At 42.8% G+C, this 13439-nt stretch overlaps 1 protein-coding gene across 2 annotated transcripts in view; it reads right to left on the bottom strand.

The window, feature by feature from the left end:
• ankrd13b (ankyrin repeat domain 13B) overlaps positions 1-13439 on the bottom strand; it is a 463600-nt gene that overhangs the window by 69273 nt on the left and 380888 nt on the right. For both annotated transcript variants that reach the window (XM_072242851.1, XM_072242852.1), the window contains exon 6: positions 11050-11239. In XM_072242851.1, coding sequence (XP_072098952.1) covers positions 11050-11239 — 190 coding nt within the window. The remainder of the gene's footprint in view (positions 1-11049; positions 11240-13439) is intronic.

Here is a 13439-nt window from a genome sequence, read left to right as displayed (position 1 = left end):
GTTTGAGAGAGAATGGAAGGGACAGTACTAAGATTCATGCCCAGCAGCTGCGTTACCGAGGACTCCGTGATCTACGGGCTGTTCCCGGGGACACACACGGAGACCAACATCCGGTGCTGCTGGCAGATCATCAATTCGGTGAAAGACGCTCTTTGGTCGGCCCGAAACTTGATGGTCTGCCAGCTGACGGAGATGTCCGTGACTGAATGCTGCCGACTGGCACACTCTCGTCTGCAGGAGTACGTTCTGAGGGATGCACTCAAACTTGGTGCAGCCACCGCGAAGGCCCGGTGGGGAAGGACCACAGTTTAACGTTCATCACCCGTAGGAGGGGGAGAGGTTGGGTGGGGAGGAGACCTACCCTCATCAGCGGTGTGGACAGATAATCAACATGGTGCCCAAGGAGTGGGTGGAATTGTTAATTTGGGAAAGTATTAGAGCCATTGCCTGCCTTTATTGTTGAAAATTTTGATTGTTAATAAGTCTTAACTCTTGACCAAGGGTTGAGAGTAAACGCATGATTTACTGTAAACATCTTTCATTTGTAAATGAACAGAGAGTCAACGCAAAATTTTTATTGTTAATAACTGTATTGAATAAGGACTCACAGTCAACGAATGGTTTTCTTTTCCTGTATGTAATTATTTTTATTTTGTAATATTTCTGAATAAAGCATTTTTGGAAAAAAAAAAGTTTGTACGTTCTCCCTGGGAGCACATGGTATTCCTCCCAGTGCCACTTTATCCTTCCACATCCTAAAGGTATGAAGTTCCATAGATTAATTCACCTCTAGAAGTGCCCCTCAGTGTGTAGGTAAGAGGTAGAATCTGGGAGTAGTTGATAAAATGTAGGGATAATGAGATTGGTATAGGATTAGTTGCAGAGGATGGTTGATGGCCAGAGTGGATTCAGTCAGCTGAAGGGCCTTTTTCTGTGCTGTATCTCTCTTTGACTCTATAATGCTTGCTCTGAATTCACAATCAATGGCATCAACTTGTCTTTATTTACATTATCTTTTCTAATTTTGAATATCTCTAACAACTCGCCTTTCAACCTTCCAGTATCTCTGGCTTCTCCGATCTACTTGTACATCTTAATTCCTCAGAGACGTTCTCTCAAATCCTTTCTGTGCCTCCTCGAAGGTGTTCACATCCATCCTAGGTCACGGTGCGCAGAATTAGAAACACATTACAAATTCTGTCTGAACCATTGTTTTGTCAAGGCTTCTTGTTTTTGTGTTCTTATGGTTTATTTATAAAGCTCAGCATTCCAAATGTATTATTAACCACTTTCTCAACTACATGGCCATTTTCAATGTTTTTGCAAATACCATCCACTTCCCTCCTCCTCCCAGGCCTTGTGACTGCAACAGCTTTAGAACTTTACCCTTTATATTACACTCACTGACCTTGTACACTTTATTAGGTACAGGAGGTGTTTATGAGGTATGTATGGTATATACCACTGAGTGTATGCTCGTGATCTTCTGCCGTTGTAGCCCATCCACTTCAAGGTTCAACATATAGTGTGTTCAGAGATGCTCTTCCACACACCACTGTTATAAGACATGGTTATTTGAGTTACCATCACCTTCCTGTTAGCTTGAACCAGTTTGGCCATTCTTCTCTGACCGCTCTCATTAAAAAGGCATTTTTGCCCACAGAACTGCTGCTCACTGGATGTTTTTGTCTTTTGCACCCTTTTTCTGTAAACTCTGGAGACTGCTGTGCATGAAAGTCCCAGGAGATCGGCAGTTTCTGAGATACCCAAACCACCCCATCCGTCACCAACAATTATTCCATGGTCAAAGCCACTTAGATCACATTTCTTCCCCATTCTGACATTTAGTCAGAACAACAACTGAACCTCTTGACCATGTCTGCATGCTTTTATTCATTGAGTTGTTGCCGCATGATTGGCTGATTAGATATCTGCATTATCGAGCAGGTGTACAGGTATAATTAATAAAGTGGCCACTGACCATATATAGTTTTTATATTACATTGAGATTTGAACACGCAGTGTGAACTGGATGGAGCCTTGGATCTTTATATTCATTTTGGCTCAATACATTCACTCACTTCATAGAACCATAGAAAGATAGAACACTACAGCACTGAAAACAGACCATTCGGCCCTTCTAGTCTGTGCCAAAACTTTATTCCGCTAGTCCCATTGACCCGCACCCAGTCCATAACCCTCCAGACCCCTCCCATCCATGTATCCAATTTGTTCTTAAAACTTAAGAGTGAACCTGCATTTACCACGTCAGATGGCAGCTCGTTCCACACTCCCACCACTCTCTGAATGAAGAAGCTCCCCCTAATGTTCCCCCTAAATTTTTCCCCTATCATCCTAAAGCCATGTCCTCTCGTGTTTATCCCTCCTAATCTAAGTGGAAAGAGCCTACTCACAATTACTCTGTCTATACCCCTCATTATTCTGTAAACCTCTATCAAATCTCCCCTCATTCTTCTACGCTCCAAGGAATAGAGTCCTAACCTGTTCAATCTTTCCCTGTAACTCAACTCCTGAAGACCCGGCAACATCCTAGTAAATCTTCTCTGCACACTTTCAATCTTACTGATATCCTTCCTATAGTTAGGTGACCAGAACTGCACACAATATTCCAAATTTGGCCTCACCAATATCTTCTACAACCTCGCCATAACATCCCAACTCCTATACTGAATACTTTGATTTATGAATGCCAGGATGCCAAAAGCCTTCTTTACAACCCTGTCCACCTGTGACGCCACTTTCAGGGAAGTATGTATCTGAACTCTTTGTTCCTCCACACTCCTCAGTGCCCTACCATTTACTGTGTATTTCCTACCTTGATTTGTCCCTCCAAAATGCAACACCTCACACTTGTCTGCATTAAATTCCATCTGCCATTTTCTAGCCCATTTTTCCAGCTGGTCCAGATCCCTCTGCAAGCTTTGAAAGCTTTCCTCGCCGTCCACGCCTCCAACCTTAGTGTCATCAGCGAACTTGCTGATCCAATTTTCCACATTTTCATCTAGATCATTGATATAGACAACAAACAACAATGGTCCCAGCACAGATCCCTGAGGCACACCACTAGTCACAGGCCTCCAGTCTGAGAAGCAATTATCCACTACCACTCTCTGTCTTCCCCCACACATCCAATTTCAAATCCAGTTTACAACCTCTCCATGGATACCTAGTGTCTGAACCTTCTGAACTAACCTCCCATGTGGGACCTTGTCAAAGGCCTTACTAAAGTCCGTGGAGACAACATCCACAGCCTTTCCTTCATCTACTTTCTTTGTAACCTCCTCAAAAAACTCTCCAAGATTCGTTAAACACGATCTACCACACTCAAAGCCATGCTGAATATCCTTAATCAGCCCTTAGCTGTCCAAATACTTGTATATTCAATTTCTCAGAACACCTTCCAATAACTTACCTGCTACTGATGTTAGGCTCACTGGTCTGTAATTGCCCGGTTTACTTTTAGAGCCTTTTTTTAAACAACGGAACAACTGAGCCACCCTCTAGTCCTCCGGCACCGCACCGGTGGCTAAGGACATTTTAAATATTTCTGCCAGGGCCCCTGCAATTTCTACACTAGTCTCTCTCAAGGTCCGAGGAAATATCATGTCAGGCCCAGGGGATTTATCTACCTTTATTCGCTGTAAGGCAGGAAGCACCTCCTCCTTTTTCATCTCTATATGTTCCATGACACTGCCGCTTGTTTCTCTTCCTTCCATATACGCTATGCCAGTTTCCTGAGTAAATACTGATGAAAAAAAACTGTTTAAGATCTCCCCCATCTCCTGAGGCTCCACACATAGATGACCACTCTGATCTTCTAGGGGACCAATTTTGTCCCTTACTATCCTTTTACTCTTAATATACTTGTAGAAACCCTTTGGGTTTACCTTCACATTATCTGCCAAAGCAACCTTATGTCTTCTTTTTGCCTTCCTGATTTCCTTCTTTAGTATTTTCTTACATTTTCTATACTCTTCAAGTACCTCATTTGTTCCTAGTTGCCTATGCCTGCTATACACCTCTCTCTTTTTCTTAACCAGATCGCCAATATCCCTTTGCCTGTTAACTTTGCCTTTAATCCTGGCAGGAACATGCAAACTCTGCACTCTTAAAATTTCGCTTTTGAAGGCCTTCCACTTACTGAACACATCTTTGCCAGAAAACAATTTATCTCAATCCACTCTTCCTAGATCCTGTCTCATCTCCACAAAATTGGCCTTGGATGTTACTATTTAGCTCTTGAATAAATGGTTTGAGTCTATTTCTAATTAGAAAATTAATTGAACCTCGTCGTTTAGCTTTTTCCCTTGCAATCATTTCAATTTTCACACTTGCACCTTTAAAATGCATTGCTGACTTTTCCTGCGAACCAATCTTCCCTGAACAAAATTAACTAATTTTTAAAAGTAATATACATGATAAAGATTCGCCAATCATATCAGATTGCTCGGGGAGAAGGGTCTGCACTGCGCAGGCGTGTGACGTAGCGCGCCAAGGTTTAAAGAGAGAAAATTTCAACGCTTCTTGTTTCAGTCGAAGCAAGCAGCTGAAGAAGGGAGTGGAAGAAATCGGGTAGAAAAAGTTGTTTTTTTTTAAACTCTGCTCGGGGAGAAGGGTCTGCACTGCGCAGGCGCATGACGTAGCGCGCCAAGGTTTAAAAGCAGACCACCATATACAGCGGCCATCGTCGGAGTGGACTGAGTCAGAGTGGGGCGGCTTTGGCTCAACAGGCTTCGGCGAGAACAAGCAGAGGCCAGGGTAGGTTCCGGTAAGTTTTTTATTCAGTTTGTCTAGCGTAGAGAGAATGCCAGGCAGGATGTTGGAATGCTCCTCTTGCAGGATGTGGGAAGTCAGAGAGCCCTCTGGTATCCCTGACAACGACACCTGCAAGAAGTGCATCCAGCTGCAGCTCCTAACAAACTGCGTTAGGGAACTGGAGCAGGAGCTGGATGACCTGCGGATCAGTCGGGAGAATGAGGAGATTATAGATCGTAGCTACAGGGAGGTAGTTACGCCAAAGGAGCAGAGGACAGGAAATTGGGTCACTGTCAGGCGAGGGAAGAGGAAAGGGCAGGTAGAGCAGGGTTCCCCTGTGGCCATTCCCTTCAACAACAAGTATACAGCATTGGATACTGTTGAGGGGGAATGACTTACCTGGGACGAGCTGCAGTAGCCGGATCTCTGGCACTGAGTCTGGCTCTGCAGTGCAGAAGGGAGGGTGGAAAAAGAGGAGAGCGGTAGTGATAGGGGACTCAATAGTTAGAGGTGCAGATAGGAGGTTCTGTGGTCATGACAGAGAATCCAGGATGGTTTGTTGCCTCCTGGGTGCCAGGGTCAAGGATGTCTCTGATCAATTGCATGACATTCTGGAGTGGGAGGGTGATCAGCCAGATGTCGTGGTGCACATCGGTACCAATGACATAACAAGGAAGAGTGAGGAGGTCCTGGAGAGTGAGTATAGAGAGCTTGGTAGGAAGTTGAAAAGCAGGACCTCGAGGGTGGTAATCTCAGGATTGCTACCTGTGCTACGTGCCAGTGAGGGTAGGAATAGGATGCTCTGGAGGATGAACAATTGGCTGAGGAACTGCTGTAGCGGGCAGGGTTTCAGATTTCAGGATCATTGGGACCTCTTCTGGGGCAGGTGGGACCTGTACAAGAGGGACGGGTTACACTTGAACTACAGGGGTCCAATATCCTTTCAGGGAGGTTTGTTAGTGCTATTGGGGAGGCTTTAAACTAGATTTGCAGGGGGATGGGAACCAGAGTGCCAGAGCTGAGAGTGTGGCTGGGGTGAAAATAAATGATGTTAAAAGTTCAAGCAAATCCGCTAGTAGAAAGGTTGTGAGTGGTGGTAAAAATCTTCTGAGGTGTATGTATTTCAATGCTAGGAGTATTGCGGGGAAGGTGGATGAGTTGAGGGCATGGATTGACACGTGGAATTATGACGTTATAGCAATTAGTAAAACTTGGCTACAGGAGGGGTAGGACTGGCAGCTTAATATTCCAGGGTTCCGATGTTTCAGATGTGATCGAGGCAGAGGAATGAAAGGTGGGGGAGTAGCATTGCTTGTTAGGGAAAATATTACAGCAGTGCTCAGGCAGGACAGATTAGAGGGCTTGTCTGCTGAGTCCTTATGGGTGGAGCTGAGAAACAGGAAAGGTATGGCCACATTAGTGGGATTGTATTACAGACCACCCAATAGTCAACGAGAATTGGAAGAGCAAATCTGCAGAGAGATAGCAGGCAACTGCAGGAAACATGAAGTTGTGGTGGTAGGGGATTTTAATTTTCCATATATTGATTGGGACTCCCATACTGTTAGGGGTCTAGATGGTTTAGAGTTTGTAAAATGTGTTCAGGAAAGTTTTCTAAATCAATATATAGAGGGACCAACTAGAGGGGATGCAATATTGGATCTCCTGTTAGGAAATGAGTTAGGACAAGTGACAGAAGCCTGTGTAGGGGAGCACTTTGGTTCCAGTGATCATAACACCATTAGTTTCAACTTGATCATGGACAAGGATACATCTGGTCCTAGGGTTGAGGTTCTTAACTGGAAGGCCAAATTTGAAGAAATGAGAAAGGATCTAAAAAGCGTGGATTGGGACAGGTTGCTCTCTGGCAAGGATGTGATCGGTAGGTGGGAAGCCTTCAAAGGAGAAATTTTGAGAGTGCAGAATTTGTACGTTCCCGTCAGGATTAAAGGCAAAGTGAATAGGAATAAGGAACCTTGGTTCTCAAGGGATATTGCAACTCTGATAAAGAAGAAGAGGGAGTTGTATGATATGTATAGGAAGCAGGGAGTAAATAAGGTGCTTGAGGAGTATAAGAAGTGCAAGAAAATACTTAAGAAAGAAATCAGGAGGGATAAAAGAAGACATGAGGTTGCCTTGGCAGTCAAAGTGAAGGATAATCCAAAGAGCTTTTACAGGTATATTAAGAGCAAAAGGATTGTAAGGGATAAAGTTGGTCCTCTTGAAGATCAGAGTGGTCGGCTATGTGCGGAACCAAAGGAAATGGGGGAGATCTTAAATAGGTTTTTTGTGTCTGTATTTACTAAGGAAACTGGCATGAAGTCTATGGAATTAAGGGAAACAAGTAGTGAGATCATGGAAACTGTACAGATCGAAAAGGAGGAGGTCCTTGCTGTCTTGAGGAAAATTAAAGTGGATAAATCCCCGGGACTTGACAGGGTGTTCCCTCGGACCTTGAAGGAGACAAGTGTTGAAATTGCAGGGGCCCTGGCAGAAATATTTAAAATGTCGCTGTCTACAGGTGAGGTGCCGGAGGATTGGAGAGTGGCTCATGTTGTTCCGTTGTTTAAAAAAGGATTGAAAAGTAATCTGGGAAATTATAGGCCAGTAAGTTTAATGTCGGTAGTAGGTAAGTTATTGGAGGGAGTACTAAGTTATTGGAGGGAGTACTAAGAGACAGAGTCTACAAGCATTTGGATAGACAGGGACTTATTAGGGAGAGTCAACATGGCTTTGTGCGTGGTAGGTCATGTTTGACCAATCTATTGGAGTTTTTCGAGGAGGTTACCAGGAAAATGGATGAAGGGAAGGCAGTGGATATTGTCTACATGGACTTCAGTAAGGCCTTTGACAAGGTCCCGCATGGGAGGTTAGTTAGGAAAATTCAGTCGCTAGGTATACATGGAGAGGTGGTAAATTGGATTAGACATTGGCTCAATGGAAGAAGCCAAAGAGTGGTAGTAGAGAATTGCTTCTCCGAGTGGAGGCCTGTGACTAGTGGTGTGCCACAGGGATCAGTGCTGGGTCCATTGTTATTTGTCATCTATATCAATGATCTGGATGATAATGTGGTAAATTGGATCAGCAAATTTGCTGATGATACAAAGATTGGAGGTGTAGTAGACAGTGAGGAAGGTTTTCAGAGCCTGCAGAGGGACTTGGACCAGCTGGAAAAATGGGCTGAAAAATGGCAGATGGCATTTAACACAGACAAGTGTGAGGTATTGCACGTTGGAAGGACAAACCAAGGTAGAACATACAGGGTTAATGGCAAGGCACTGAGGAGTGCAGTGGATCAGAAGGATCTGGGAATACAGATACAAAATTCCCTAAAAGTAGCGTCACAGGTAGATAGAGTCGTAAAGAGAGCTTTTGGTACATTGGCCTTTATTAATCAAAGTATTGAGAGCTGGAATGTTATGATGAGGTTGTATAAAGCATTGGTGAGGCCAACTCTGGAGTATTGTGTTCAGTTTTGGTCACCAAATTACAGGAAGGATATAAATAAGGTTGAAAGAGTGCAGAGAAGGTTTACAAGGATGTTGCCAGGACTTGAGAAACTCAGTTACAGAGAAAGGTTGAATAGGTTAGGTCTTTATTCCCTGGAGCGTAGAAGAATGAGGGGAGATTTGATAGAGGTATATAAAATTATGATGGGTATAGATAGAGTGAATGCAAGCAGGCTTTTTCCACTGAGGCAAGGGGAGAAAAAAACCAGAGGACATGGGTTAAGGGTGGGGGAAAAGTTTAGAGGGAACATTAGGAGGGGCTTCTTCACACAGAGAGTGGTGGGATTATGGTATGAGCTGCCAGACAAGGTGGTAAATGCGGGTTCTTTTTTAACATTTAAGAATAAATTGGACAGATACATGGATGGGAGGTGTATGGAGGGATATGATCCGTGTGCAGGTCAGTAGGACTAGGCAGAAAATGGTTCGGCACAGCCAAGAAGGGCCAAAAGGCCTGTTTCTGTGCTGTAGTTTCTATGGTTTCTATGGTTTCTAAGTCTGACTGGCCAACGAGAGATCAAATAACATTATGTAACCCAATGTATGCAACAGTGCCAATATATTATGAGCACATGTCAGCTTTTACAAATATTGTATGCGTTTGAAAAATAAGCCTTCATTTATTTCTGGAAGAGTTTAAGTAGCTGGCAACTATTGTAACTTGCTGGTAAGTATCTTCAAATGAGTTTTTGGGAAATCGAAGAAAAAGCAATAGCTGAAAATATCTACTTAGTGAGAAATCGAATTTAGCATTCTGCCTTGTGACTAAAATGGATAGCTGATTAAGATAACAGTGCTTTAGTAATGGCAACAGTAAATACACAGGACTGTAATTACAATAAACTACCAGTGAAATTAGTGTGATAAATAAGGCTATTCTGCAGAATTGTAAAAGGCATGAGATAATGACAATCAATTTGTACAAGAAAGGGTAGAAATATTTCCTTTAGAAAGGACAGGCTGTAACCTGAGCATCCTGCGCCTTTTAACCTGAGGCTGTAAGAAAGGATGTGGCCATTTACTTACAATAGAATAACAGTGATTTACAGGAGTCATATACTACATTACTCTACAAATCTTGGCAATGAGATGTAATGCTTTAAACACTGTACATCAGTTAATTAATTTAGTGAGCCGTTAGCACTGTAAAGATATAAAGTAGATTACAGAGGCTCACGGCCAGCAACACAACTAAAGAATAATGCCTGAGAGGAGAAGTCTTGGGTTCACTTAGCTTATGGTGAAGTTTTCAGTTTAGTGTATAATCTAACATGGGAAGAATGGGGAGAGAAAGGAGATTCAGTGATTAGAGTAAACTCAGAAAAGAATCGCCTCAGTTAGGAGAGAACAAAGATAATTGGGAAATTTGGATTGCTTCTGGAAAATAGTTAAAATCCACATTGAGTCACAATTCATTTGGACTAACTTTGGTTGGTAACCAGTCTGTGTCAAACTTCCAATGTGTTTCTAATGGCCAAGTGGGAAGTTAATGAAGAAATTCATCCTTAAGTATCGGGACGTATTTGGTGATAGATGACTAAATTTCTATATTATGAATTGTTGGGGCTCTGCTCAAACACTAAAGAACAAACTGCTGGAGGAAGACAGCATCTGTGGAAGTGTTTTAGGTCAAGACCCTACATCAGTCTTGCATCCCTATTTAGTCACCCTACCACCTACCAGCCCCTATCTCACCATCCTCTCCTCTTTATCGTCTACTTGTTATCGTCTGTCTGCACTCTCTGTCCTGAAATCTCCAGGCTCTCTTTTCTCTCACAGATGCTACTTGACCTGCTGAGTTCCTGCAGTAATTTGTTTTTCACTCTAGATCCCAGCATCTGCATTCACCAGTGGCTCCTAACTAAATGTAAACCCCTTCATGTACTTCCATGTGGTTGGCTCCTATATTTTGTTTGATTCTTTGTGGTGGCAGAAGGTAAGGAATTTCATGCTTTCTAATTTTATTATCACATTTCTGCCTCATAATAATGAGAATATATACTGTATATTTGACATTGAAACAGTCAAAATATGTCCAAATTGTAAAGTTCTTAAATGGAGCTTATTTCAGATGCTGGATTAAAATAGGGTCAACGTGAATGATCCACCTGCAGAATTTGATACAAACCTTAGATATTGGCTGTGAATATTCCATATTTCTAATGACATGGAAGACAATTTAGCCCATTGATTGTATGCTAACTCTCAGAGCAAGCGTCATTCCTCGTCACCCGATAGCTTCCCTATAACTTCTTCTTTCTGACATACTCGTTGACTGCCCTTTGATTCTCCTGCTATTCATCGACACACCAGGGACAATTTATTTACAGGGACAAAGTGACCAACCAGCTCTCACATAGGAGGAAACTGCAGTAGCCAGGGAAACGCATACTGTGTGTGAGGGCATGCAAGAGTAGCACAGACAGCACCCATGGTCAGGATCAAACATAGCCTCTGAATCTATGTGAGAGCAATGTTAACTCCCATGTCATTCTAATTCTATATTGAGATTTCTGCTCAGAAAATATTTTGAAGGATTTCTATTTCAACTGCAGAGTTGGGAAAATATTCTGTAATATCTTTGGCAATCCATAAAGTCTACCTTTCTAATCAAGTGAGCACCTTTGCTGGTATCTCTTTGTGTGTCTCAGTGCCGTATTCTGTTTGAATACAGCTCATAAAGAACCCTGGGACTTTTTTTAACCATATTAAAGGTGCTATATAAATGCAATTTAGCTTTCACATAAAATGGTCCAACACTTACCTTTCAAATGAGATGTTCTTGGTATCTAATTGGGTGGTGACGATGGGAGTGGTGAGACGGCTTGCCACTTGCTCTTCTGAGGGCTGCACAGCAGCCAACAGCATGTCACGGTCAAAATTCGCCAGCGACAGAGTCTCTGAGTAAACCATTTGTCGGTCATGGTCGATCTCCATTACAACTGCGCAGTTGTCTAAAGAAAGCAGAAATATCAGATAGCGCTGTTTTCTTCATTCAGATAATGCAGGCAAGAAGATTAAAACCTTAAAACTCATAAGCTTAAGAGAAAAATGAACTGGTTTGTGAATTAGTATCATTGGTGCCCATGTGATAAATCTCTACCGAAAGTAAGTTAGGAAACACATCTGTAGCTTCCTCAACATTCCACAGTCTTCAGACCAAAATATGCAGTGTTCAAATGACAGAAAATTCTATTTAACGTGAAGACTGGATTCGGCAGACTGCGTGGAGGAAACCACCAGCTGATTCAATGGGCAGGAAGGCGTTTCCTGCAAGTGCTGTGGAGCATGAAGAGCTTGGCAAGACACATAGATTGCCCACTGCATCCTGACCTATCTCCAGTTGTCTTGGCTCTCCTTTTGCCACTGAATCCAGATAGACTAGGATGAGAGAGTGAGGCTGACAACGTGCGCAACTCTCCCTCACTTTAATCAAACTCACACGCAAGTTTCGACCAAGAATGCCAGTGGCTCTCATCGCTTGCAATGGACGCACACAAATAGTTGACGTAAATCTCTCACTGCACCTTCCAAAGTGATAGCTGGCTATCTTTTGGTAGCACTGAAGCCACAGAGAGTTGTGAGTTCGAATCCAGAGTGGTAAGGCTAAGGGAACACTGCAGTGTCTGAGATGCCACGTTTTTCAAGGAACCTTAAACTCCTTGAGATGATGTAAAAGGTTCCATTACCAAGAGCTTGGAATTTCTGGTATCCTGGATAATACTTATCAGTCAGACAACACTTAAAATCAATGAAGGAATATAGTCACAATGATATTTAGGGAGCCATCCTGTGTGATTATTGTATTATGCTTAAAGGGATGAATTTATACTGGAGATAGGGAGGACTACAGAGTTGAATCTACAGCCTGAAGAGCCATGAGCTTATTAACAGGAGTCAGGCTCAAGAAACCAAGTAGCCGACAACCAGCTCCTCATCTGCAATCACAAGGAAGGTTGTCACCAAACACTCCAAAAAACCTCCACATTTGTACTGTTGAAATAGTCTGACTGGTTGTGACATGGTTTAGTAGGACAAAGCACAGGAACGTAAGAAGCTGCAGAGTACTGAATTCCATCCAATACATCATGGCCAGATCCTCCCCACTATTGAAAGTACCTAAGGTCCCACACCACAAGGTTCAAGGACAGCTTTGGTATGTCACCAAAGACAAGCAAATTTCTACATATGTCTCTTTCTGACTGCATTCTAACTGGTTACATCACTGCCTGGTATAGAGCTGCAAATTTGAGGGTTGTAAACTCAGCCTGCTTCATCTTGGGCACGAGCCTTCCCACAATCAAGGGTATCTTCAAGAGTCGATACCATTTTTCGTTATTGCTGTTTTGATCGGAGCAGGCTAGCACTGCGAACAGCAGATAGCAAGAGTCACAGTGCTGGATAGAATTGAATATGCCTGGACTCTCTCGTTGTCTTTGTGATTTACAGTTTTGTATTCTGTGTTTTTCACTTGCTTTTTTTGCTGTTCACATGATTTGTTCCTTTTGTTTGCAGACTGGGAGTTTGATGTATTCCTTTAAACTGGTTTGATGGTCTTCTTTGTTTTGTGGCTGTGTGTGGAAAGATGAATCTCAGGGTTGTATACTGCATACATACTTCTAATCTTTGAGTTGGAGAGGAGTTAATAGGAACGTGGGGAGAAAAATATTGTACTAGCTGAATGGTCAAAAAGGATCCCATGAGCTGTCGGGCATTGATTTGTGTGCAGAGAGTCCTGACGAAGGGCCTTGGCCTAAACATCAGCTGTTTATTCCTTTCCACAGGTGCTGCCTGATCTGCTGAGTTCCTCCAACATTAGGTGTGTGTTCCAGATTCTGCAGAATCTATTGTGTTTATCATTTTCCCACGTCCTTCTCTAAGCCACTGGAAGATAAGCATAGAATGCCAAGTACTGTTTCCATACTATAGCTTTGGCATTCAGTTCATAGGTCATTGTTTTAGATATTTTAAACCAAAAGCAAATTATCACAGATGCCAGAAATCTGACATGAAATAGAAAAGCATTTTGTCCCAAGCAGGACCAAATCTATCTGACAGCCAATAGTCAACTGCCAACTATTTCCCATTGGACCCTGCTTTGTCACCAACATGATGACAGGCCAATGAATTGGACTGGGAGTTTCCAACCCGGTG

The sequence above is a fragment of the Mobula birostris genome, chromosome 25 (genome assembly GCF_030028105.1).
Source record: "Mobula birostris isolate sMobBir1 chromosome 25, sMobBir1.hap1, whole genome shotgun sequence".
Taxonomy (NCBI): Eukaryota; Metazoa; Chordata; class Chondrichthyes; order Myliobatiformes; family Myliobatidae; genus Mobula; species Mobula birostris.
The sequence above is the reverse complement of the archived record's forward strand: the minus strand, read 5'-3'. Positions and strand labels throughout refer to the sequence as shown.